Source organism: Synchiropus splendidus, chromosome 19 (assembly GCF_027744825.2).
Source record: "Synchiropus splendidus isolate RoL2022-P1 chromosome 19, RoL_Sspl_1.0, whole genome shotgun sequence".
Taxonomy (NCBI): Eukaryota; Metazoa; Chordata; class Actinopteri; order Syngnathiformes; family Callionymidae; genus Synchiropus; species Synchiropus splendidus.
In genome coordinates, this window is record NC_071352.1 from 15,758,165 (window position 1) to 15,782,396 (window position 24,232).

General features: G+C 45.3%; 2 protein-coding genes across 5 annotated transcripts; both read left to right on the forward strand.

Moving 5' to 3' along the window:
• Positions 1 to 445: 445 nt before the first annotated feature.
• On the forward strand, positions 446 to 15,201 carry cpt1a2b (carnitine palmitoyltransferase 1A2b). 2 transcript variants are annotated; one of them, XM_053851230.1, is made up of 19 exons: positions 446 to 591; positions 1,968 to 2,110; positions 3,208 to 3,347; positions 3,812 to 3,986; positions 4,748 to 4,849; positions 4,926 to 5,063; positions 5,473 to 5,550; positions 5,828 to 5,935; positions 6,363 to 6,450; positions 6,639 to 6,882; positions 8,658 to 8,846; positions 9,139 to 9,244; positions 9,474 to 9,590; positions 12,769 to 12,933; positions 13,338 to 13,466; positions 13,540 to 13,695; positions 13,758 to 13,871; positions 13,937 to 14,029; positions 14,156 to 15,201. In XM_053851230.1, the coding sequence occupies exons 2-19, from the start codon at positions 1,970 to 1,972 to the stop codon at positions 14,267 to 14,269; spliced, it is 2,397 nt and encodes a 798-aa protein (XP_053707205.1). In that variant the 5' UTR covers positions 446 to 591; positions 1,968 to 1,969; the 3' UTR covers positions 14,270 to 15,201. The 2 variants fall into 2 exon arrangements, with proteins under 2 accessions (XP_053707205.1, XP_053707206.1); XM_053851231.1 differs by having other exon boundaries at positions 6,687 to 6,882.
• A 557-nt stretch (positions 15,202 to 15,758) lies between these two features.
• LOC128750761 (uncharacterized) lies at positions 15,759 to 24,138 on the forward strand. Of its 3 annotated transcripts, none has more exons than XM_053851233.1 (14): positions 15,759 to 15,850; positions 16,743 to 16,817; positions 17,103 to 17,168; positions 17,264 to 17,335; positions 17,560 to 17,610; positions 18,231 to 18,314; positions 19,038 to 19,152; positions 19,415 to 19,426; positions 19,604 to 19,633; positions 19,726 to 19,788; positions 20,202 to 20,348; positions 20,864 to 21,838; positions 22,193 to 22,263; positions 22,528 to 24,138. In XM_053851233.1, exons 2-12 carry the CDS (start codon positions 16,779 to 16,781, stop codon positions 20,881 to 20,883), a joined length of 699 nt encoding a protein of 232 aa, XP_053707208.1. In that variant the 5' UTR covers positions 15,759 to 15,850; positions 16,743 to 16,778; the 3' UTR covers positions 20,884 to 21,838; positions 22,193 to 22,263; positions 22,528 to 24,138. The 3 variants fall into 3 exon arrangements, with proteins under 3 accessions (XP_053707208.1, XP_053707207.1, XP_053707210.1); XM_053851232.1 differs by having other exon boundaries at positions 22,193 to 22,248; XM_053851235.1 differs by lacking the exon at positions 15,759 to 15,850 and adding an exon at positions 15,868 to 16,548 and having other exon boundaries at positions 22,193 to 22,248.
• Positions 24,139 to 24,232: the final 94 nt, after the last annotated feature.

The window sequence follows — 24,232 nt, forward strand, 5'->3', positions numbered from 1 at the left end:
GAAGATGAAAAAAGGCTGCTGACTTTTTATGATGACTGCATTACTGATTACATAAATTGCTCGAATAATATAATAATGGTGACTACAAACGCACTCATAATAATAATAAAAATAACTTTTGTCTCAGAACAAAGAACGTCAGTAAACAACAGTGAACAACAACTTAAGAGTCGTGTTAATGCTAGTGGTTGATTTTATACAATAAATATTGTCAACAGTCCGAATAGGATTATCCTTTTTTCTCATGTACTGGCGATGACGTCATTTAAAAATCATGACCAAACGTGGTTTTATGAAAAACATTTTCATGTTTCATGTAACGTAAAAGGTCGGAGTTAAATATCCATTTTCTTCAGTTTCACTCTGCCAGATGTGTGCCACCGTCTCCAAATCTGTCGTCAGAGTGATTCCTCTTCTCGCGCTTCATCTATCTTGGTCGGATGTGAGAGACGAAGAACTGGTTCCAGGGCGAGTTCGCCCAGTTTCGCTGTCTAAAGAGGGCGGCGGGAGGGAAATATTCTTCTGGGTCAATCACCACAGCAGCCGCAGCAGCAGCTACAACTACCGGCGGAGTCCTCGGTTCAACTGCAGGTGACGCTTCCCCTCGTTTTCTGTCGCTTGGTGTGAGAGCTCCGGCTCCGTGAGGCTCCATCTTCTGTCGGTGTGGAGATGCGCGCGCGTTGAGATGTTGCATGAATGGACCAGTGTGTTGCTGGACGCACTCTCACTCACACACCAACTCAATGTGCTTATTGTTCCCGAGTGGGAAGCTGCTTTTAAGCATCGAATCAAAATGTAATGAAAAAAAAGAGTATTTTCGTCAGTCAATTTAAGGTCAAAGGCGTCCAGGAAGACACGTTGACAGTAGAAGTTGCTAGAAGCTAGCAGGCGCTCTGAACACGCACGTTTGTGCGGATGCTCACGGGTTGCATTAGAATCGATGGGTTACACGTGTTGAGTGAAGGTTTGCAACATATTCTAAGGTGTTTTTTCGATCACGGTTTTTGGTGAAGCCGCTCAATTGTATTGTAGGTGTGTGTTGAGTCAAATGGTGGTGTTGCGATGACGCCAGACTTGTTTTGAAAATGCCCGTGAACCTTCAGAATCTCAACGTTCAATTGTTGCATCTGAAGCTGCCAGAAGCCATCAACAGGTGTTTAAACCTGTTCATTGCACAGGTGTGTTTTTGAGCTTGGTCAGTTGTTTTGATATAGCTGCTAAATTCAACACCTCCTTCCCAGTGATTTCAAAGTACGTTTCAACGTCATCTCTGAAGCTCTCGGGAGACTTTGAAATGTGAAAAGCTGAAGTTCCTGAACTCGTGTGTCCGCAAACAAGCTGTGCTGAGTTAAAAAGAAAGAAACATGGCGGCGTGGCAAGTCACACACACTCATGAGTGGCTTTATGTTGACCCACTTCCTCTCAGGTGGTTTGACTGGAATGTTTCATCGTTGTCAAGTTGTTCCTCATTCCTGAACTGGTGGCTCGCACCCACCCGCCAAGTCTTTCCTCACCTCACACTCCTGCACGTTAGTGAAATAAGACAATAATTCTGCGTTCATTTCCATGCACAAGGATGGAAACCTTGTCAGCAAGTTCAGTTTTTATTGGGCTGTAACGGCTGTGTTTCGGGCCCTCGCTGCTCCAGTTCTCCTGGAAACATCTCAACACAGAGAGGCCATCGTGGACCCAAGGCTACTGAACGATTAGACCAAATCTATGCCTGGAGCTAATGCTGTAAAAGTTTCTCTCGTTGTCATCGCGACAGCTTCAGCATGTGAGTTCAGTTGTGCAGCAGACAACAACATTCCTCCGACCCGTCTAATGACCCAGCGCATCCGCCTGACTCAACACCTCATTATCGCTCAGTCCTATGTTTCACAGAAACACTGTTTCCGACTGAAGTGTCAAAATAAGACTGGGAACTCTCGCTGTTTCTGTCTGCTGACGTGGTTTTCATTCGGCAGCAATGGCGGAAGCCCATCAGGCCGTGGCATTCCAATTCACCATCACCCCCGAGGGCATCGACCTGCAGCTGTCCTACCAGGCCCTCAACCAGATCTACCTGTCGGGCGTCCGGTCCTGGAAGAAGAGAGTGAGCAGGATGCGGGTCAGTGTCTTCCTCAGTTTCTGTAGAAACTAAAACAGTATTGTGAGCATTTTAGGTGTTTAACATATGAGCGCTTGAGTCGTTCCAGCAGTGAAGCTTCCATGTTAGTACTTGTAACTCAACTAACATGATTTTTGCTTTTGTAAGACGTTGAGAATGTAAATGTACTCAATATGAACTTATTTAGGTGTATTTTGTGTCTTCTTCAAAGCTCGGTCAGTGTTGCATGAGCAGAGTTGCCCGGTGGGTGGAGGGGCGGGGTCAGAGGACGAACTTGACCCTGGTGACTTCCCTTGATCTGTATTTCAAGTTTAAAAACCATTATTTTTGACAAAGAAGGACCAGTAAATCTGAAATTATCCTATGCCGCACCATGTCGACAAACGTGAAGCTACTTTTGAAGGTACTGTTTTTGTATGTTTGTATTTGTGCATTCCAAGCATGAAACGAAATTGATTTTATGTAATTTATTTTATTTGTGAGTGAAATAATTTTTGATAAATTTTCTAAACAATATTTCTTAACATACTCTTTTCTGAATTCTTCATATTATTATCATCTTTTCATTTTCAGCATCCATTTTATTCGTGTTTGCTTTAATGTATAATTAAGTTGCATTTTGGATTTCAATCTTAAACAATGCATTTTTTTGGTTATTTATAATTTTATTTAATTTAAATTTAACTTTGTTGTTATGACAATTTTAAAAAAACTTAAGAAGTCTTATAGAAATGTGTTATTAACTAACACATGTTTTAAATAAGGTATGAATTTTAAAAAAATCAAGTTAGAGTGTACTTTTTGCATCATTTAGTCATCATGCTTTGGAGTGTCTGTTGACAGCAGATGACGTAGCGAGTGAGGTCCCACTGGTGAGGCAAGTATCGACATGCAGTGACACGTCTGCTGCCCTCCAGAGGGTGTTGATCCTTGGGTTGTTCTCGTCCTGTGACTGTGTCAACATTATTCACGGCCAAAACATGAATTCCAAGACAATGATGTATTGCGCACGTGATGCGTTCATGGTTGGACGCACATGCCGGAGTGTCGGTTTGCTCTCCAGCTTTAGAAAATAGAATCTTTTCTTGTGTCGACAGAACCGTGTGATCAAGGGGGTTTACCCGGCCAGCCCGTCCTCATGGCTCTTCGTGGTCATCGCCATCCTGGCCACCATGTACATGCGTTCAGATCCCAGCATGGGCCTCATCGCCAAGATCCAGCAGCACCTGCCGCTCAGGTGAGCATCTGCATGTGTCAATGAACCTCAGAGTAATGTGTTTATCATGTCTGGTCTCCACCACTGCGAAGCTGTCCTTCCTCATGCACCTTTTCTTACACTTGAAACTGAAAGTTTGGCAGCAGTTGAGCCTGAAATACTCCAAACGTGAGTTTTTTTTTTGTCTGCTTGCCAACAGTGGAGCAGGATCTGCCTGAGCCAGACGGGCAGAACCTTTCACTGCTTGATGATTCACAATAAAACATTCAGGGTGCGGTTCACTCTTGACCTTTCACCTACATGGAGTTTCACCTTGTTCAACATAATATACTTTCCTGGTTCAGTTGATGCCATCAGCTACATGCTAACTTGCATGCACACTTAAAATAAAATTTAAAACGCTGAATATTATAACCGTGTGGTAGCCGTTGGTTGTCAATGGTTGCCACAACGCTGCTCTTGCTAAAGTCACACTTGTGTTCCAGCCTGGTCTCGCTGAGCTCTCAGGGTCAGACGATGGTGTCAGTTCTGGTCTTCAGCACGCTGCTGTGGCTCTCGCTCATCCTGGCGCTGCGCTTCTGCCTCAAGCTGCTGCTGTCCTACCACCAGTGGATGTTCGAGCAGCACGGCCGCGTCTCCAACACCACCAAAGTCTGGGTGGTAAGACGAGCTCCATAGATTATCTCTCTCTTTCTTGATATTCAGCACGTGCAGAAATGCTTTACTCCTCATTTAGCAACAAAAATGTTACAGAAATGTCCTTCAACTGTTTTCCTTCCTTTAAGTTAGAAAAAAAATAATTCAATTTAGTTTGCACCACCTGTGCAAGATATATATATTTTTTCAATTAATCTTAATCTTCTTTGTTTTTAAAATAGTTCTAGATGATAAATTTCACATCAATGAAAAGTGTATTTTTTTTTTTTAATTTAAATATTTTGTAATGTAGAATAATGTATGAAAATTATTTCTCAAAATGTAATTTATTGGATTGTTTGTTACTATATGTTTAAATTAAGTTGTATATTAATATTGCATTCTTGAATATATTTATATATTAAAATATATTACATATTTTTTCTCGTCTATTTATAGTAAAATTTCCTACATCTTTCAATTTCACATTAAATTCCATTAATATTCAATATCAATTTTAAACTGCATGTAAACAAAATGTGTATGTAAAAAATTTTTTTTTACTTATTTATTTTATTTATTTAATTTGGAATAGTTTTAATTTGAACTATCACATATTTTTGTCTTATTTCGCTCCTTAAATCACTTAGTTCACAGTTATTTTGACCATGGAAGTATTTTATTTTTTCTGAATGTTGATTCTGTCTCTAATACTGAGGTTTGTTTGGATGAAGCATCACAGTTTCTCAGTTGAAGTGTGACTTTTTTTGTTGTATTTCTGCTAGACTCTGCTGCGTCTACTGTCCAGCAGGAAGCCGCTGCTCTACAGCTACCAGACATCTTTGCCCCACCTGCCCGTCCCAGCCATCAAAGACACCCTGAGCCGAGTATGGCTTGCAAAAACAAACCATTCATGTGAATGATTGTTCAGTTTTTTTATTTGGCTGTGTTTGGGCGTGACAGTACCTGGAGTCGGTGCGGCCGCTGCTGGACGATGCAGGGTTTATGAGGATGACTCAGCTGGCCGGACAGTTCGAAAACACCCTGGGAAACCGACTTCAACGCTACTTGAAACTAAAAGCTTTGTGGGCCACCAACTATGTAAGTTGGCTTCATGTTAAAATATTTATTCTCTTCCACTTCCTCTTGTCTCTCCAGCGTGGCCTAGTGAAAGAGCACAGATCTCAACTCAGGACTGTTGGGGCCGCTGTTGCCTTTGCAGTAGTTGAGAAATCCCAACTGAAAAAAAAAATCCAATGTTTTAAAGAACATGATAATGCATGTTTTACCTTTGATCATTTCTTTAGATTTCTGATTCAAATAATCTGATTAAAAAAAACGTGTCAATCTATGCTGTAAACATTTTTGGATGGCAGGCGCTAAAAGCCAAGCAGATTGGCATTTGTCCCAAAAATAATCACAATTATTTCTGTAATTCATGTACTGATAAACAGCTGTTGCATGGCTGCTGTCAGGATGTGAACACTCAAGCTCAATTGTCTCTCTGCAGGTGAGCGACTGGTGGGAGGAGTACATCTACCTGCGCGGCCGAGGGCCCATCATGGTCAACAGCAACTACTATGGAATGGTAACGACTAGTTTTTGAAGTGATGAAACCTCGAGCTACTAATTTACCGATTTGAGTGTCTTTTAAAGCGGAACCAGACCAATATTGACATGAAATTGATTTGCCACCACAAGTTGTCAATGTTTCCGTGTGTCTCACCACATTGATGTTTTGTTTTTTTTTTAATATATAATCTGTTCATGCATTTGTGCCTTACGTATTTTGGCAGTCATCCTTATGACAGTCTGCACAGCACTCCCAAGACCAGTTGATTTTCAATCGCTGTCCTCTTTGGCAGGACTTTCTTTTTGTGACCCCAACATCAGTGCAGGCGGCTCGGGCTGGAAACACCATCACTGCCCTGCTGCTGTACCGACGCAAAGTCAACCGAGAGGAGCTCAAACCGGTAACATCTCTCTCTCTCTCTCTCTCTTTCTGTCTCTCTCTGTCTCTCTCTCTCTCTCTCTGTGTCTGTCTGTCTCTCTCTCTCTGTCTGTCTCTCTCTCTCTCTCTCTCTCTGTGTCTGTCTGTCTCTCTCTCTCTCTCTCTGTGTCTGTCTGTCTGTCTCTCTCTCTCTCTCTCTCTCTCTCTCTCTCTCTCTCTGTGTCTGTCTGTCTGTCTCTCTCTTTCTCTCTCTCTCTCTCGCTCTCTGTGTGAGTGGTGTGTAGTTGAATGTCGTGTGTGAGTGTTGGCAAGTGTTGACAGTATGTCTATTGTTAGCTGGGATGTGACTGTCTGCTTCAACACCCCCAAAAATATTGTTGATATTTAAATATGCATAACAAACGAGGATGACACTCATCTGTGTGTGTGTGTGTGTGTGTCCGTCCCAGAGTCGTGTTCCAGGCACCGTCATCCCACTGTGTGCTGCTCAGTGTGAGAGGATGTTCAACACTACTCGCACCCCAGGAGAAGAGACTGGTAATGCTTAACACACACGTTTGTATTCCTACTTTGTGGGCAGTGCTGATTGCCAGGTGCTCTCAACCTAACCATCCAAAACAAATGACTGAGTTTTAATCCTCAAGTAAGTGTTTCTGAGAATTGGCCAAGGTAGACACACACGGATTGCTTGAATGTCATTTACAAACCGTGTTCCTCATCTTCAGAATTTTCCGATCCCCTCCTCGACCAACGATCGTCCCTCTGCTCCACAGACGTCCTCCAGCATTGGCTGGACAGCGAGTTTGTTGCTGTGTACCACAAGGGGCGCTATTTCCGCTTGTGGGTTTACCGTGCAGGCCGCCTTCTGTCGCCCCGAGAGATCGAGTTCCAGATCCAGAAGATCCTGGACGACACGTCGCCACCGCAGCCCGGGGAGGAGAAGCTGGGCGCACTCACTGCTGGGGACAGGTGGGTTTATGCTGCAGCTGCATTCAGTTACCACCAGGTGGCGCCACAGACCAGGGTTAAAATAGTGTCCATAGAGAGGCCTGTTTTGCAGCTGGGTGAAAAATGTGCCCAAGAGTAAATCTAGCAACTGTCTGAACTGCCAAAACCACATTTTTCAACTGCTGCGACGACAATTACCTTAACGACTAGATCCTTATCGCTGCTTCTCAAACTAGTTCTTTTCTCAGACAACTAAACCAACATCGTTAGTCCTTCTTCTACGGCTTTCAGCATGTCTGCCTCCTCGACCAGCAGCCGTGTTTACTTTTTCACTCTTCTGTTAGTGTTGTTTGAGTTAAATAAATTCTAGTCCTCGGCACAGACCGTGTTGGTTGTCATTATCTCATCTCATGTGATGTCTCACATATTGTTATTAGAAGCTTATGAAACACTTCCTGTGCTTTTCTTAACTGCCAGTTTCCACCCTTGAAGGACGTCATCTCACATCTACGCGGTGCTAGCCGATGCATCCTGTCGATAGCCAGTCTGGGAAATCAGCCATCCATTTATGTGTTGCTTTGAAAAACACAACTTTATTTATGTAGCTGATAGTATCATGTCTTCTTTTCTCACAGGATGTGTAGCTGTGTACCTTTACTCTTAATATCAGGGCGTTATGTCTTCTTTGTGCGATTGGTTGAAACATCACACAACAGAGACATCTGGTGGTTTTGACGTAGTTAATGTGCAATCTCTTAAAGATATTTATTTTCTCAAGGTAGTTGGGAGATAATGTCGAAAGAGCTCCTAGTCTATTTCCGCCATATATTATTGTCCTCCTCCCTCGTCATGTTTTATTTTGTCTGGCGTCGCTCGCGTAACTTCATGAAAATGGGTCAAACATGGCCACTTCTGACTTGGTTGGGGTTTTGTTCCTAATGAAACCACAGCAATGCTAAATGCTAACACATCAGCGCTGCACAACAGGAAGGTTGAGTTCGCGCACAAAGACAGATGTATGAGGTGGTCTAAGATCAAGTGAGAACATATTTCATCGTGGAACTGAAAAGTAAACTGTTAATATTGCTCAAGCGTCTGTTCTGGAAGGTGAAGAGTAATTGTTTCGTGAGAATGTGTCCCTCCATCCATCCATCACTCGTCTCACTTTGTCTTGCTGACATGATATGTAATTAGGAGCGTGCGTGTGTCGACACAACAAAAAAGTGCCGCGCTAGCGTTCCATAAGTTCTGCGAATTCTAGTTTGACTCTGTTACCACGTGTCGCATTAGAGATGTGGCCATCAAATATCTTGTGGACAAGTAAGGACTCTCTGTCGACTGTTGTGCTGAAAAACTCTCTCCTTCCTGCCAGAAGCTCAGACATGAGTTCATTTACGGCTTCCTGTGCTTCACCCAATGGTCTGTTTCCGCTCTCGACTCTAGACACCCACTCGCCGAGCGCACGCTTGCACTAACTTGTTGACCCCGGTAGCTGGAAATCATTACAGACTGCAACCACTTTGTGTTATCACCACCCAAATGAGACAACTATTGAAATCAGGGTCCAAAGTGGTTCCGCTGGGACTGTCTCAGTCCAAACACTAGAAACAAAAGTTCTCAAGATCTGAAGAGGGATTAGAAGTGTGTCATTTGTGTCATCATATCTGACTACGGTGATTCTAAAAGAAGACTGGTGCTACCTCAGAATGAGATCTGAAGAGCAGCTCAGTCATCCAGAAGAGACTCAAAGTAGAAACACAGTTCACCTGAGAATCAAAACAACTCCCTCTCTGCAGGGTCCCCTGGGCCCAGATGAGGAAGAAGCACTTCAGCAGCGGAATCAACAGACGATCGATGGACGTGATCGATCGCGCCGCGTTCTTCATCACCCTGGACGACGAGGAGCAGGGCATGAGGGGGGACGACCCTGCGGGGAACCTGGACCGCTACGCCAAATCTCTGCTGCACGGCAAATGCTATGACCGGTGAGGGACGGGCTGGAAATTCATTATCAGTTGGGACACAGCATCTCTCGAACTATGTATGGTGTATGGTTCTACGTTTTCATAATGGAGTAAAATACTGATAAACACTAATTTATGAAATATATTCAAATGAACCATCTGGTGCCATAAAAATGCATTTATTTCAGGGCAGTGATGTTAAATTAGTCACACATTACATGTTTTGTTGTTGAAGTCCTTCACAAGATGCTGTGCATTGGGTGAATCTAGACGATGATGTGCGTTGGGTTTGAAGTGGCAATCTGTCTTCCAGGTGGTTTGATAAATCCTTCTCCATCATCATCTACAAGAACGGCAAGAGTGGCCTGAACGCCGAGCACTCGTGGGCTGACGCTCCGACTGTGGCTCATCTGTGGGAGGTGAGTGTGTGGTGACGCCGATTTCTGAATAGTTTCATGAGCTTGCATCACAGGAAAAGATTAAGAGAAGGAAGTGAGCGAGGACGCAGTATGCTGTGAGACAATTTGAACAAAATATGAAACCAAAGTATGTGAAAGGTCTAGAGAAACAAGTCAATAATTGCAAACGTTAGATCTCGATTGTAGTTTAATTGAAGAACCAGCAGCTTTACGAGTCACTGTGTTGCAGTTCACTCTTGCCACCGACGCCTTCCAGCTTGGCTACACGGAGGACGGACACTGCCGGGGAGATGTGGACCGCTCGCTGCCTCCTCCACAGAGGCTCCAGTGGGACATCCCAGCTGAGGTATGCAGCGACCATGCAGCGCCGTTGATGCTGAGTCTGGGCTGTTGGTCGCCTGCCGACAAAGGTTCATCTTATAATCCCTCATTTTTCTGAGAGTAAAACTCTAGTTGAGCAGGAAGTGCATTTCTAGAAAACTTTCCATGACTTTGGCCCTCAGTTTATCTACTCGCTTGCAGGCTTCCACTGACGTTTTGTTCTACTCCTGCGCTGCCTCCAAGTTTCAAAGCACCGATCAGAAGTGATGTGTTCAAGTGCTGTCAGATACAGTCTGTAGGAATTTCAGTAATTTGTTTAATGAGCTGCCTTTTTCTGTCCCGAGTTCTCACGGCAGCTCGCTTCCTTGAATGACAACAGCACCGTAGTTTTGTTCTGCACATTGGCTCCAACTGCCTTCTGAGCGTTGCTCAAGGGCTCAGTAACCCTGGCCCAGCAGCAGTTATCACGTCTTACGACACAATTGTTTTACTTGTGTTATGTTGCATATCAACACAATTGTGTCAATAGTTTCTCACGGAACAACACCCCACCTCCCCTTTCTCCCCCGGTTCCCCCATACTGTTGTGCAATTCACTGAAATGTTTCCACACTGCTCCAATACGTCAATGACGGCTCTAATAACTGAAATCAAGTTGTGCGTGTGCATTTTTGCCAGTGTGGGTGCTTTCATCAGCTCACCCCACATTGTGTTTTTTTAAGAGTGGATGTTTACTTTTGATGTTTCCTGAAGTTTGGGGTCGGCTGTGTGTGTGGATGTTAAAAATAATGTTGGTGTACTCATGGGGCTACTTTCCATGGAACTCGACTCCCTGATAAACAGTTCACTGGTTCACTCTCCACATACACATTAGTTATTCATTGATCCCAGGTCAACACCGGCTTTAATCTGTCACCAGCCACATAAGAATCTTCCGCTGGTCTAAAGTCCTCATGTGAATCTGTGTGTGTGTGGTGTCTTATGATCTGTTGCAAACACTTTCTTGGTCCATGAGTGGAATGCTGTTATTAATCCACCGTGAAGAGTCGTCACAGCAGGGTGAGCAGACCGTGACAGACATTGCTGAGGTCCAGTTAACCTGGTCTTTGTCACCGGTGTATAGGACTCGAGGCCCACGGGCCGAATTTGGAAAAACGAGATCACCACACCTCAAATATTTTCGCTGCTGAGCCGAGGCCAGACGTGATTCAATGGAACTGAGGATGTCCGTTTGAAGTTGTAGAAGGAAGTGTTTGTCACGGACCGTCGGCGGTGGTGAACCATTTCATGCCAAAATTAGCCTTAGACATGAGACTAGAATCGAAAGTAGAGGGTTGTTGTTTATAGTTCCTTTCTGCGTTTGAACTTTATCTGCAAAACCTTGCACTGACGGAGACAAATGGTTTCCTGACATGTGCTACGCAGACCGATAGAACTGAAGTCCAACAACACTGGCTCTGAATGCCACCGACTTTTGTTTGAAGGAACCGTCACTTATCTGTTTTGATCAAGCTCTACGGGCTATATCTGTCCCCAACATCGCCCCGATATTTTTGGGTGACTACAGCTAATGGGTCTTTACGATAGGAATTTTGTGACGGGGGATTTTCCCTTGTACTCCGCCTGTATCCCTCTTTTCCCTTTTCCTGTTGCTGAATCAGACTACTCCATGACCTACTGCAGACAATGATGTCACTTCAGTGGAAATGGAGACAGTGGAATGATACTGACGCTCATCTCTCAGCAGGAGTTCCCCTGATGCCTCCAATGAAATGATTGTTAATCGTTGTTTTTCTGCTGTGACTGCAGGTCATTGGTTTTTTTCTTCTGTTAGACACTCTGGTTTCCTCCCACATTCCAGAAATGCTCAAGTGAATTGATGTCTCTAAGAAAGAGTGGCAGGAGAATATTGAACTTCTGTCTGGAAGAGTGTTTTTCAACTGGTGGAAATGATCCAATTACACCTCACTTGTCTGGAGATGGAGGTGCGCGATATGATGACGTAAAATCACAAAGGATTAGAACGTGTTGTCCATTACATGGATTTGGTCTCATTCTTTCTCCACTATAGATCTATGATTACGCGTTGAGTCGTCCGTCACGAGTCTCACACATGCTCACAGTGAAGAAGCCGGTCAAATGTGCAGCTAAACCTGATGTGCCTCTATGCGTCGCACTTCAAAACTTGTGAACTATCAAAGTTTGTTGCTCTCCAAAATGTGAAGAGATAAAGAATCATTGAATGAAGCTGAAGTAAATGAAAACTAGAATACAATCATTCAAAATCGAAAGTAATTTCAAGTAAATACATCAATCCTGATATATTGTTGCCTAGGTTGGGACGACTGAGGTTCCTCCATAACGTCGGTCAGTATGGCTTGCAACTCTGATCTAACGTCACGTTGATGTGCGTTTCCCCTACAGTCAGTGAAGGCATCATGAACGTTGTTGTTTGATGGAGTCCGGCTGCGTTGCGCGCCTCTTCCGGTCTGCTGCCCGTCTGTCTGCACTGTCATGAACAACTCGACTCAACTTGAAAACCTGGGGGCGGATGAGCTCGACAGATAGATGGGATCGGTCGTTCACCGAGCCTGCAAAGTGGCTCATAATGAAAACAAGTTATACCTACTGAAATGCAATAATTCAGCAGGCGATGGCGGCATTTATCTGAGGCAAATATCTGCAGAAGTGAGGAAAGAGTTTTCAGCCATTGAAAAAGACTGACATTCAACCATTGAAAGCCATTTCTTCCCATCTTTACTTCCCTTGACTGCCTCACATCAGACTGGTATGCACTGCCACCACTTTGCAATGGCAGAACCAAGGTTTTCTGACACACAATCCCAAGTATTATCACGAGTTTATTTACTTCTTTATTAAAATATAAACATTCTGTCTTTCGTTTATAACATTTTTATGATGATTATAATAAAGAAAATAATAGTTGAAAAATATACTTGACATTGACAGAAGTGATGAATGGGGGGGGTTGTAAAATAAATATACTACAACTTGGCGTTCATCAAAAAAAAAAGTCTTGACAATGAAATCTTTTCAGTGGGAACTTAAATAGACATTTATATTTCATGTAATAGTGTTTTCCTTCTGAAGTCATGACGGCTTGTGTGTGAGGCCTGTACTCCAGCGTCGGTGTGAGCACATGCCCATGACATCATCCTCACTCACGGTGGTCTCCTCCCTCAGGTCCAGTCTCAGATCAGCAGCTCTCTGGTGACGGCTCAGAAACTGGCTGAGGATGTGGACTGCCACGTCTTCCCGTTCCGGGAGTTTGGAAAAGGCCGAATCAAGAAGCTCCGCGTCAGTCCGGACGCTTTCATCCAGATCACCCTGCAGCTGGCCTACTTCCGGGTAAGACCCCCCTCCACCCGTGGTGTATGGTGATGTCGGTGTCCGTGAGAGATAAAGGACATTATCTCATTTCGGGATGGGCAATGAGGGAAGAATGTTTGGGATTTACACTTCCTCCTGGTGTCCACAAATAGCTTTTAAGGGATGGGGGATAGTGAGCGGGACAGGGGGAGAATGGAAGGACTGAAGGAGAGAGAAAAGATGGGGGAACAAGAGAAATTAGGATAAAGGAAAGGTAGAGATAAAAGGAAGATAAGGAGAAATGAAAAGAAGGTGCGGCCAGAGATAGTGGATCGGAGTGCGATGCCAAGATGGAAATGTTGGCAGAGGGAAGGGCAGGGGATTAAGAAAGCAAGCAGTGGCATGTTGTCATCTTCTCTGTCTCTCCCTGCCTTGTGCTCCAGGACCGCGGCGGCTTCTGTCTGACCTACGAGGCCTCCATGACTCGGCTGTTCCGTGAGGGTCGCACTGAGACGGTGAGGTCATGTTCCAACGAGAGCTGCGCCTTCGTCAAAGCTTTGGAGGCCGGCGAGGTAGGGGCCCTGATGAAGACGCTCGTCCTCCGGTGGGGGTCCAGGTGGCTAAGCGGGACTTGTGTCTCACCAGTCAGAGGACACCTGCCGACGCCTCTTCAGGGTGGCGTCAGAGCGGCACCAGAACCTGTACCGGATGGCCATGACCGGCGCCGGGATCGACCGCCACCTCTTCTGCCTCTATGTCGTCTCCAAGTATCTCGGCGTGGATTCTGCATTCCTCAGAGAGGTATGGAAGGTTCTCGGTGAAAACGCCTGCAGCCAGTCGCGTGACTCCGCCCCCTCTCTCAGGTGCTGTCCGAGCCGTGGCGCCTCTCCACCAGTCAGACTCCGGTGCAGCAGATGGAGCTGTTCGACCTGAAGAACCACCCCGACTTCATTTCTCTGGGAGGAGGGTTCGGGCCGGTGAGTGTCGGACGCTTCTGTCCCGTCCATGGTGACGCGGTGGCCGTAACGCTCTTGCTCACCAGGTGGCAGATGACGGCTACGGCGTCTCCTACATCATCGTGGGCGAGGACATGATCAACTTTCATGTGTCGTCCAAACACTCCTGCAGCGAGACCGTAAGTGTTCCGCAGCGTTCCAGTGAGAGATGATGTGCATTGCATGAGAGAGGCTCTACTGGCTCACCACTGTTTCTCTGAGGATCTCATGTCTGGTGTCGTCTGTCTCTGTGCTTCGGCTTCCAGAGTTCGCGCCGGTTCGGGGCTCAGATCACCAAGGCCGCCCTGGACATCATGGCACTGCTGTCTGCCGACACCAAAGACCCGGCGAAGCCGCGTCAAGAAAAGAAACTCATCTGAAGCCGTGTGACTGAACTGAAGCTCCTCCCGTTCTCCCTTTAACGACCAACGCCGCATTAAAACAAGTTTTCCTGTAGCTTCAGTCGAGAGCAAGATCATTCTGACTCTTCCTATTGAAGCAGGGGACATTTCATGTGTCGATCGGACCATACACTGCCGGCTTTGTCGTGTGCTTGTCCTGTTGTGTTGATATGGATGAATATGAAAGTCTTAAGTTAATGTTCTTTGTTTTGTTCTTAAAAGGGTCTTTGGTAATGCTACGCGTCATTCTCAGTTGCCAGGTTTAATTCTCGCGATGTCCACTTGGGGACGTCTTTATCTCAAACACATACTTTGACATTAGTTTGTGTCATGGGGCAACAGTGACAGTTGGTACCTGTCAGTCAAGAGAGCTTGTTATTGGTACAAAAAGGGATAGATCAAGTTTTCAACTGTCAGAAGGGGCTTGTTTTGTTTTGTCAGTTGTAGTCATGAATTGTGGTTTTCCGGGTGCTGCTGTTGCGTGAAACATGTTCTTGTGTTGATAACAGTGTTGGGAAGTAGACGTGCAGGAGGAATCACAAGGAATCACAAATCAGATCTTTGGCAGCCGCGCTCATCTCTTCAGCAGCCCGAGGTCAAATACTCAATCCTCTAACCCCCATGCCCTCTGGGATGTGTGCCTCGTACAAACCTCAGCGAAACACTCAACAATGCAATTTTCTTGGTGTGAAATCAAGGTGTCACGGTTTTTAAGAGTAAGCTAACTGTTAGCATTAGCAGCAGTCTGCAATGTAATGTTTAACCTATTGACATTTCTAAGTAAACGGAACACAGATTTCAACTTTTGTACAGCTAATGCATATAAGCTCGTCTGTTAGCGTTAGCTTGCTGTTCATGTACTTCAGTTGTATTGATTTTTTTTTTTTAGCATTGTTTCAATAAATACTTTTTAAAAATGCTCCTTTTTCAGACATGTTTGTTGATTAGATCAAGGTTCAAATGCTCCATGGTGACTGTGTCCAGGATGTGGACTGCTGAGCATTAGCTTTGCTTCCGGGAACCCAACATTGATTTTCGACTGCTGTTTGACCTGACTTTCCACGGATCTGTGGTTGGTGATGCCAACTGGTGCCTGCATGATCCTTTGACCCAAAAGGTTTCGGGTATTGTTGGCCAGGAAGTGATGTCGTGACCTTCTGAGGATTAAGGCACAAAAATGTTAGTTTCATTCAAATCAAGTTTATTTTTGATAATCTCTCGACAGATGTTTTGTCTATTGTGTATTTTTACTGAATTTTAGATTTTCGTTTTTTTTTCTAAGTCATGTACTTATTGGTTGAAACTTTTAAATTTAAAAAAATTATCCCTTGTGAATTTTTTTTGGATAATATATTAGCTGAAACGAAATACAAAAATATAGCAAAAAAAAACCCTCTGAAACCCCCAACGTATTCGCTTTTAAACGGGGGAATTCTGGACAACTTTCTATGAACCGGGTTTGGGGGCGTGTATGTGACGTGAGTCGCGCCTGACTAAAGTGAAAGCAGCATGAATCAGACGCTGGGGCGATGCTGTGGTGATTTGTTGGACGCAGTCACGGTGAGTCTCTTCTGTCGTTTGTCGCTGTTTCTGAGCTGAAGTTTCGAACCGCGGTCTCTACGCTCCGGACTTCGACCTCCGCGTCCGCCGTGTCGTTGCACCCCGAAATCCAGGCAGATTCCAACATGGAGGCAGGAACGTTTGCCCTCTTTGCAGCCTGATGTTTGCTTCGCTGAGCGTCGAGAGGACTGGAGTTCTATTTCGGATCTCTTTCGGAGATGTAAACATGACTGTCATGTTTACATCTCAGTGGACGCGATTCCACCTGTGTGGCGTCTATAGATTCTCCGCACTTTTTTTTAATTGTAAAGGTGATATTTTCTGTTTCAGACAGTAGAAGGCTCAGACACCAACCTGTTTGTCGTCGGCCTTCTTGCACGTCTTCTTAAAATACATCGCGTAGAAAGATAATCTGACACTTGTAGGACTGGCGGTGTTTTGTTCTCCAATATATCTCGTGTTTTTTTTACTCCAATACGTCTGGAATATCTTCCGCCAAGCCTCTTGTTGTTGCCCATCTGTGCCAGTCTTTTGTCACCTCCACTCATCTACCTGCGCGTATTCATGATCGTTCGTGTTCAACACGGCGCAGTGAGCTCAAGCGGACAGCAGGCGGCAGTAGGAGCTGCGCAGGTCACAAACCAGTACAGACACAAAGAAGAAGCCGCTGTACAGGAATGGGAACAAAAAGAACTTTGGTGAAGCCCAATTAAGTCGCATAAAAGTTGATTTCTATCAGTGGGTTGATTATACGTTGTGTTTTATAGAGTCAAACTCTTTGTTTGTGTGCTGATTTAGCCCGAGCTGGTCACGTGACTGGGGGTGCCTTTCATGCTGCTGCAATTCATTCACTCTTCTGTCTTCTAAGCGCAACGTTCTGTGTGCTTTGCAGCCTCCACGCTGAGAGTCGGATGATTCTGATGGCAGCATGAGGTCAGGGGGTGTCGCATCCGTGCTCCTACTCACGGTGAGTCACTTCCTGCTCGCCTCAACGTTTCGGCGGCCTCTGGGTGGAGACTCAGCCGAGGGCTAATAACTGATAGTACGAGCTCCCGCAGGACACCAGAGAAAGAAAAAAAAATAATAAGTTGGACATGTGACCAGATTTGTTCATCAAAATAATGATGGTGTGATTTATTTATTTAGGATGCGTTGGTGGGTGGGGAAGGGGGTGGGGCTGTAGATTTAGACTCTGAATGTCCTGCTGCTCTCCAACGTCGTATTGATCCTGATTCCGGACTTCCCACTCCAGGTCTGCCTGAGTGCGCAGCGCACGTCCACACAAAGATGTCTGGAGTATTTGACAATAGAGACGTGGGTGAGTCACAACCTCACGTAGCGCCTCAAGAGGGTTGCTGGTTCAAATCCCTCCTCACAGGTCCAATGGTCTTGTTGCTTCTGGCTTGTTTGCAGGTTGAAGATATCTTTGAACCTCAGTGGAATCTGACAGAAGAGCTACGGCAAATGTTCCCAACACTCAACCCGGTAATAACCTACGGATGGAGGCTGGAACACCAGCGTGAGAGTTGTCGTCTCTCACGCTGTCTTCTTGTATTCATCACCTTCCATTGTCCTCCCTTCTTCATCATCTTTTTCCATCAAGATTTTGCTCGGAGTTTTCAGCCATCTTTTTCCTTTCTACTTGTCATGAGCTGATGATGTTGAGCTCCGTTTAACTGACACGTCTCTGTCGTGTGTTTTCTTGGCAGACGAAGCACATGAACAAAACGATTGTACTGGTGCTTGCCAACAACACAGAGGTAAGTGCCGCGATCAGTATCACTGTGTTCCGGCGGAGCCGGTTGGGTTGGTACAGGTCGGGTCCTTTCCCCCCAAGGCGCCTCTTTTTTGCGTTCCCACCAAGTCGGTTCCCTTTTGAAGGGTGATGTGACAGTTTCAGCAGCAGACTGGTGGATCGTGTTTACATGCAGGAACAGAGCGATACAAGAGTCTCTGATGGGCTGTGATCGTGTGCGAGAGAAGTCAGGTCACCATGATCTGATATGCTAAACATGTATGTTGATGGAGCTGTGGTTAACCACAGTCTTGATGTGCTGGTTTGGTCCGATGCTTATCTTCAGAGGTGACGCTTCAGAGGTGTCAACCTCATGTGTTCGACTGATTTAATAACTCAAATGCTGTGTTTGAGGAGATAAAAAAGGAGACAGCGAAAAGTGTGTGAAGACTAAACAGCTACAGATTTATGTTGACTTCAATCGGACCTTTTAGGCACCCCAGACGATGGTCTACTGAAAAATGTAAGGAGGGAAACAGCAAGATAAATCATAAAATGAATACATAACCGACCTGATCCGGACCGCTCGGTGGAAACGCACCGCGGTAGATGTCGCTCTAATGTCGGCGTGGTGTCCTGGTCTAGGATGTGGCCAAGTGTACGGCGTGGCGCTTGTGCAAGAGGAACCAATCCACCTGTTACCTCCTGAGAGACTGCTTCAAATCGAAGGTAAAAATTGGCGTTTGTTTCCGTTTGTTTCTGTTTGGCTTCATCCTGTCAGAAAAAGTTGACTTCAATAGTTGAAGACAATCATTAGCAACAATCGAAACTAAAACGAAAATATCAAATAATGTAAAATATCAAAGCATACAACAGTAATGTGCTGAAATGTCATCTCACTTCAAGAATCTGACTGAATCATAAATATATTTCACGACTTCATGAGGGTTTTGAAGTTGGAAGTCTGTCATTAGCCCTCATTCTTGTCTCTGGTCCATTTTCCATTGGTGAAGTGCCTGGAATGCTGTGTATGGAGTTAGGTCGTCTCTGTACCAGACTCTCTGCTCCACAGAGAAGCCAATGTGTGCCTCTGCCTTCATGGCTTCCATCTGTTAGGATTGGCATGCGTTCATTCTGGCTGCCCCGAGAAGCTTGGATTTCCTTGCTTCTTCCTGCACTTCCACAAAGACAGACCACAGTCTGGTCCGCACGGTGGAGCCAGAATAGAGTCCTCTTTGTGTCACACCTTCTCCTTCATTGTCTTCTCAGTGAAGAGTGGAGAGCTTCCATCTCTCCTGCATGTTTCATCCCATTCCAGCCCATCCCTGACATCACCACCTTGTTTAAATCAGTCAATGTATGTCGGGGGAGGCAGCATGGGGGGGCAGCAGCGACGCCTCCCAGTGGGGAGGGGGCTGATGTGTGGGTGACGCTGTGTCTGCTGCTCCTCAGTCGACAGACCCGGACCTCAGTGGCCAGTGTCAGACGAAGCAGTTCGCCATCGTCCACACCTTCCACTTCATGTGCCTCGTGGCCCGCGCCGTCTCGCTTCACACCCAAGTCCGAGGTAGCTCCTCACACTGAGTGTATTGTCCATTCCTGCTTGGTGCAACTCTGGGTTCCACCACTGTTCTCCTGGCACTCTGGTTTGCTTTCTGGGCTCCTTGAATTTCCTCGCTGTGGGACGAGTGAAGGCCGTCTAATCTCATGTAATCTAATCTAATGTAAACATGACTCGAGATTGCCTGGGTGCCCTGGAGAGAGGAGTGAGTGCGAGACAATAAATAATGGATGATGTTTCCTAATTGTCTTTTATTCAACCTTCACAGGATGTGAACATGGTGAGTCATCCGCTCTTCTCATTTCTGCGGTTTTTCCAAAGAAGCTGCTAAAGCTAGCGGTGGCTTCTGAGAACGCTAAGTGTTAGGGGGGTGAAAGTGCATCATGGTTGTTGGAATGGTCTTCCTGGATGATGTTGGGACATGTTGTCTCTCACTAACCCGAGCTGTTCCTCCCAGAGCATGTTTGTCCCGTCATCAGGAAGAAAGGTGAGCAACAGCTCATCAGACTCGTCATTCTGTCTGTTCAAATTCAGAACTAAGTTTCTGTTGTTGTTTCCTTAAAATTCTTGAAACCCAAGATGATGCGAAAATCCCGAAGCCAGCCATGGTTGTTGCCATGACAACCAAAGGAGGAAGCTCAGGTACGTCTGGGTGGAAACGCCGACTCATCAAGTTGACGATAAAAAATGAACTGCATTTTTACACTTTATCTTAAGGTGGTTTTCCTTGTTGTTCAGTACAGGATGTGGTTCCTTCTATATAAAACATAGACAAGTCAGAAACTGCTGACTGGCAGATGTACCGCCCCCAATTTTCATTGTCTGTAATTACACGACACATGATATCACTTGTGTTATCACTGCTCAGTGATGTTGTCTCATCTCTACCTGCTCCACCCTGCCTGCACTCTCCTCTTCACCCATGATCTGGTGAGTGCCGGCAGGGTTGTCCTTCCACTTATATTCACTCTGCTTTCTTGTACTAAGAACTTTCCCTAACTTTCCCTTCATGATCACACTGTCTCTTGCTCTCTGACCGATATTATCGGTGATAGCAGCGACACCTACGACACCTACGACACCTACGACAACAGGGGTGACAACGACATGTGCAGCAACCGCAGGGGCGACAGCAACATCTGCAACGACTTTGCAGCAGTCACTGCCACCATCCCAGCAGGGAAAGGCCCTCGAGATCTCTCGTAAGAAACATTCCTCGTATGTTAGCGACGTAGCATCTGCGGAGCACCTTGCGCCACACTTCCTCTCTGAATTTACTCATTTCCTCCTTTTCTCTCAAAAGCTCTTCCTGTGTTTCTCATTCATTGCCTTTTATAATGTTCAAATACTTAATAGTGTGATTATTATTATTATTTTTGATCATATTTTTCTACTGTCATGATTTGTTGAAAAGAGTTTTTTCCCCAAAGTCATTTAAGCAAACAAAAACGCCATATGTCACACGCCTGTGGAATGTGCGAGCGCTCAACCTCGCCTCATTCGTCATCGGGTGATGCATTCAAGCGTGTCGGGAATTTTAATTACTCCACTTGCTACTCTCTTCTCATCCATATTGGACTATTTTGGCCGAGAAACAGACGTAGTAGAACAATCTGCTGACTTAGCATTATGTCACCATAATAACTATGTAACTACATGATAATGGTAGCAGTGCTGCTGGTTTTCTCATGACCCTTTCCCCTTCTTTTTCTTCCAGACACCTGCTCATGTGAGTAAAAACAAAATCCCTTCACGCCGAACCAGTCCTGACAGCTTGTTGTTTGGTGACGCCACTGACCTGCTTTACACCTCCCCTGACTCTCGAGGAGACTTTGAGGGCCCTAAAAGAAAGGATGGTCTACACAAGAGGATGCTATCAAAGGCTGAGGCCAAGGCTGGACCAAGACTTGAGACCGCATGGAGGCCAAGAGATGAGTGGCGGTCAAGAAAACACCAGGAAGACTTGAGGGTCAATGTCAGGGTCTAGACCAGGGTTCCAGACCGCTGGGTCTGACTGACTCAGCTGAGGTTCAGACCAAGTGGGTGAGAACAAGACTTCAAACAAAGATGAAGCAAAGCCAAGGGGTCAAGTGCAGGTCCGGATGTAAGGGTTGGAATGACACGCTGTCTTTACGCGTGACGTCAGCAAGTGTTGTTCCAATTCTTAGGGACGTCACTTCACTTCATAGTGGAGGGCACTCACAACCAAGTGCTAGTGTTAAGTTCTAGTGTGAGGGGGAGAACATGGGACACAGCCCATGACGTGAAGGTTGAAAACTGGATGGATGATGACACAAAGACATGAAGGTCAAGAGCAAAGTCAGATTTATGAGGGAGATTTGGGTGTCAAAACTGAGTTTAGTCTCAGTCAAGTCTGAGATGGGTAGAAATGATGGGCCTGGACCGGAATAGAGACTAAAACAAAGTGAAGACTTGGACTTGAGAGACTTGAAGGTCACGGGCGACGACAGACCGCTGCTTCGGGGACTATGGTGCAGACATGTCTGGGTCTCTCATGTGCTGGCTGTGTTACTAGAGGTCTGTACCCAGCAGTTGGCGCTGTTCTCAACCTCTCTCCTCTGCAGCTCCAGACATCGCCACCTACCAAGTGTTATTAGCCGTCTCCTGTAGCCTCGTGTTTCTCCTGCCCTTGATGGTTTACATCGTCATGAGCCGCCAGCGGAAACAGCCGGTGGGCAACCACTTTATTCTGATTAACACTGACAGTCAGACAGTCGCCATGTTGATGGCTGAGACCTGAGGATATTCTGCCCTCATTATTCATTCAGTCACTGAGGGCTGTGCTGAGAACAGACGGTTTCAAGTGGGATTAGTCCCGAGGAAAGTGAAAGTCCACCTGTTGAGCATCAAAACCTTCACCCTTTTCTTCTGTCTTTCCTTCAAAATCAGATTAGTGTTTCAAACTTGCATTTTAAAAATGTCAAATAATCAAAAAGAAAGATTTTTAAAGAAGAAATGTCATATATCATGAATTGTCCTCTGGCTCATCGTTCTGCCGTAAAACAACCTTTAACCTTTCTTTCAGGGGGATAGTGCCACAGACTGCAGTTTCCCACCAGTTGTTCTCCACATACAAAGGAGGTACTTAAAATAAATGTATGTTAAAGGATATTTTCTCCAGAATGCACATGGAAAAAATGTTTAAAACATGGAATTAGATGTCATCGTGAAAATGAGAATGAAATATTTTTGCATGAATAAGGAACTTGACGTATCATACGCAACTGAAATCAAAGCAGAAATATTGGAATTGGAACTTGAATGATTGGAATTGGAACCTGCTGCTGGAAGGAGCTCAGCCAAACGTGCAAGAGGAATCTGCGTATGTGAAACTGATGATTATCTCTCGTCTCTCTCTAGCCCAGAGACTTTCGACGTGCCTCGTCCTGAAGCTGAAGCCCTAATGAACAACAATTCGCATTTTCACTGTGTGATGAACTCAGAAGACCTGAGCAGCTCAAGTACAGACATGCCCTGTGGGGGGGGGCGCTGATGCGCCGCAGGAGGAGGGCGTGTGACCATGCCGTCCTGCTTGGTCAGGTCTGGCATTCCTCACCTTCTTTTTTTTTTTTAACTGGACTAATGATGATCTCTTTCATGATTTAATATAGATTTTATAGATGCATCATGCATTTGTGATACATTTATTTTTTTATTTCAGATGCATATTTTTGCCTATTTTGTAACATTTTTTTTACTGCGTGACATTTTTCAAAGTTTGTTCTTGTTTGGTTTTTTTTCTCAGGCTTTTTTATTTTTGTATATGATCCTGCACTTTTTTTAACTTTTCAGTGTCATCTGATGGTGAAGCAGAATGGAAGATATTTTGGAGAAAAAAAACAAACAAACAAAACAAGGGGAATTCAAACGAAAAACAAGCCAAAACCAGAAAGACATTGAACCATAAAACCAGTTCACGTGAGCTGGTGGGTGATGTTCCTGTGAATATGTGACGATCATACACCCAGAGGGAAGCTGATTGTTGAATTCATGATTTTTATACCTTACTATTTATTTACTGGACACGTCATTGTCACATGGCATTGCTCTCACATGCAGCTAACGCCACTGTGTTTTGGAGACCAAGTGGACTGATGTAAGATTGAACATGGAATTTCCGTCCCTGTTTGGGAAGCTTGGAGTTGGCGATGGACTGAGCCTCCTCTCAGCATCAAGCTCCACTTGGCGATAAGCCGGCCTGCGCCTCAAAGGGCAACCCTGGAGGTCACCAAACCCACGACCTTTAGGCCCTCAAACTGATGGAATAACCTCTCTACGAATAGCTGTGTGGAACATTGGGAAAGTGAACTGTGAATCGGGCAAGTCAATCGCCAAACACTCACCACTGTAAGGAACAAGTCCGCTGGGGAGTGCACTTCCAGGCCAACTGCCGTCACATGTGCCGATTGTTAATAGAGGGACGGCCTTCCTTCCTCATCTCAGCCTCACTACTGGCTCCGGAAAGTGGTGAGCATGGAGAGACTCTCTGAAGCTACCAACCGATCCAAGCTACTTTGTTGTGAAACACCTGTTTCTGTGGACAAGAATCCACTGTGTTCACGTTTCAAACTTAATGTTTGCATTTTAGATGTGTGCCAGCTAAATGAGCATTCTTGACGGCTCGGAGAGGGCCCCAGAGGAGGAGTGCTGACCTGGAGAGGTGGCTCTGTCTGTTCCAAATTTCTCGTTGCTTGTCTGAGTGAGCTCAAGTTTGGGATGTCAAATTTGAGAAGGCATAACGGAGACCACGATGACCATGAAGCGTGACTGTGACTGGCCATGAATGTTCGCTATTGTCTGCTGCTTCCATCCATAAACACACCGGATCTGTATCCCAGTGAAGAGAGTTTCATCGATCCAAGTGTGGAGATGTTTAAGTCTAGAACGAAAGAACGCTTCTTCACATCGGAGACATGTTTGTATACGATGAAAAATAAAGCAAGTTCTGAAGCTTCTCTGTGGTTTCTGGGCTCACTCTGTTCACACTGACTGAGTGGATCTAGGTTTCATTCACATCATACTGAGCATTTTTCAACACAGTACGTCACAGAATTCTATTTCGTTT

What these genes read in the sequence shown, in the direction of transcription:
- LOC128750761 (XM_053851233.1), top strand. Translation starts at nt 16,779, where the DNA reads ATGAGGTCAGGGGGTGTCGCATCCGTGCTCCTACTCACG. An exon ending in CATCCGTGCTCCTACTCACG is followed by an intron (nt 16,818 to 17,102) that starts GTGAGTCACTTC and finishes TTCCCACTCCAG; the next exon opens with GTCTGCCTGAGTGCGCAGCG. An exon ending in AACCAAAGGAGGAAGCTCAG is followed by an intron (nt 19,789 to 20,201) that starts GTACGTCTGGGT and finishes TATCGGTGATAG; the next exon opens with CAGCGACACCTACGACACCT.
- cpt1a2b (XM_053851230.1), top strand. Translation starts at nt 1,970, where the DNA reads ATGGCGGAAGCCCATCAGGCCGTGGCATTCCAATTCACCATCACCCCC. An exon ending in ACAGCAACTACTATGGAATG is followed by an intron (nt 5,551 to 5,827) that starts GTAACGACTAGT and finishes CCTCTTTGGCAG; the next exon opens with GACTTTCTTTTTGTGACCCC. An exon ending in AGTGGGACATCCCAGCTGAG is followed by an intron (nt 9,591 to 12,768) that starts GTATGCAGCGAC and finishes CTCCTCCCTCAG; the next exon opens with GTCCAGTCTCAGATCAGCAG.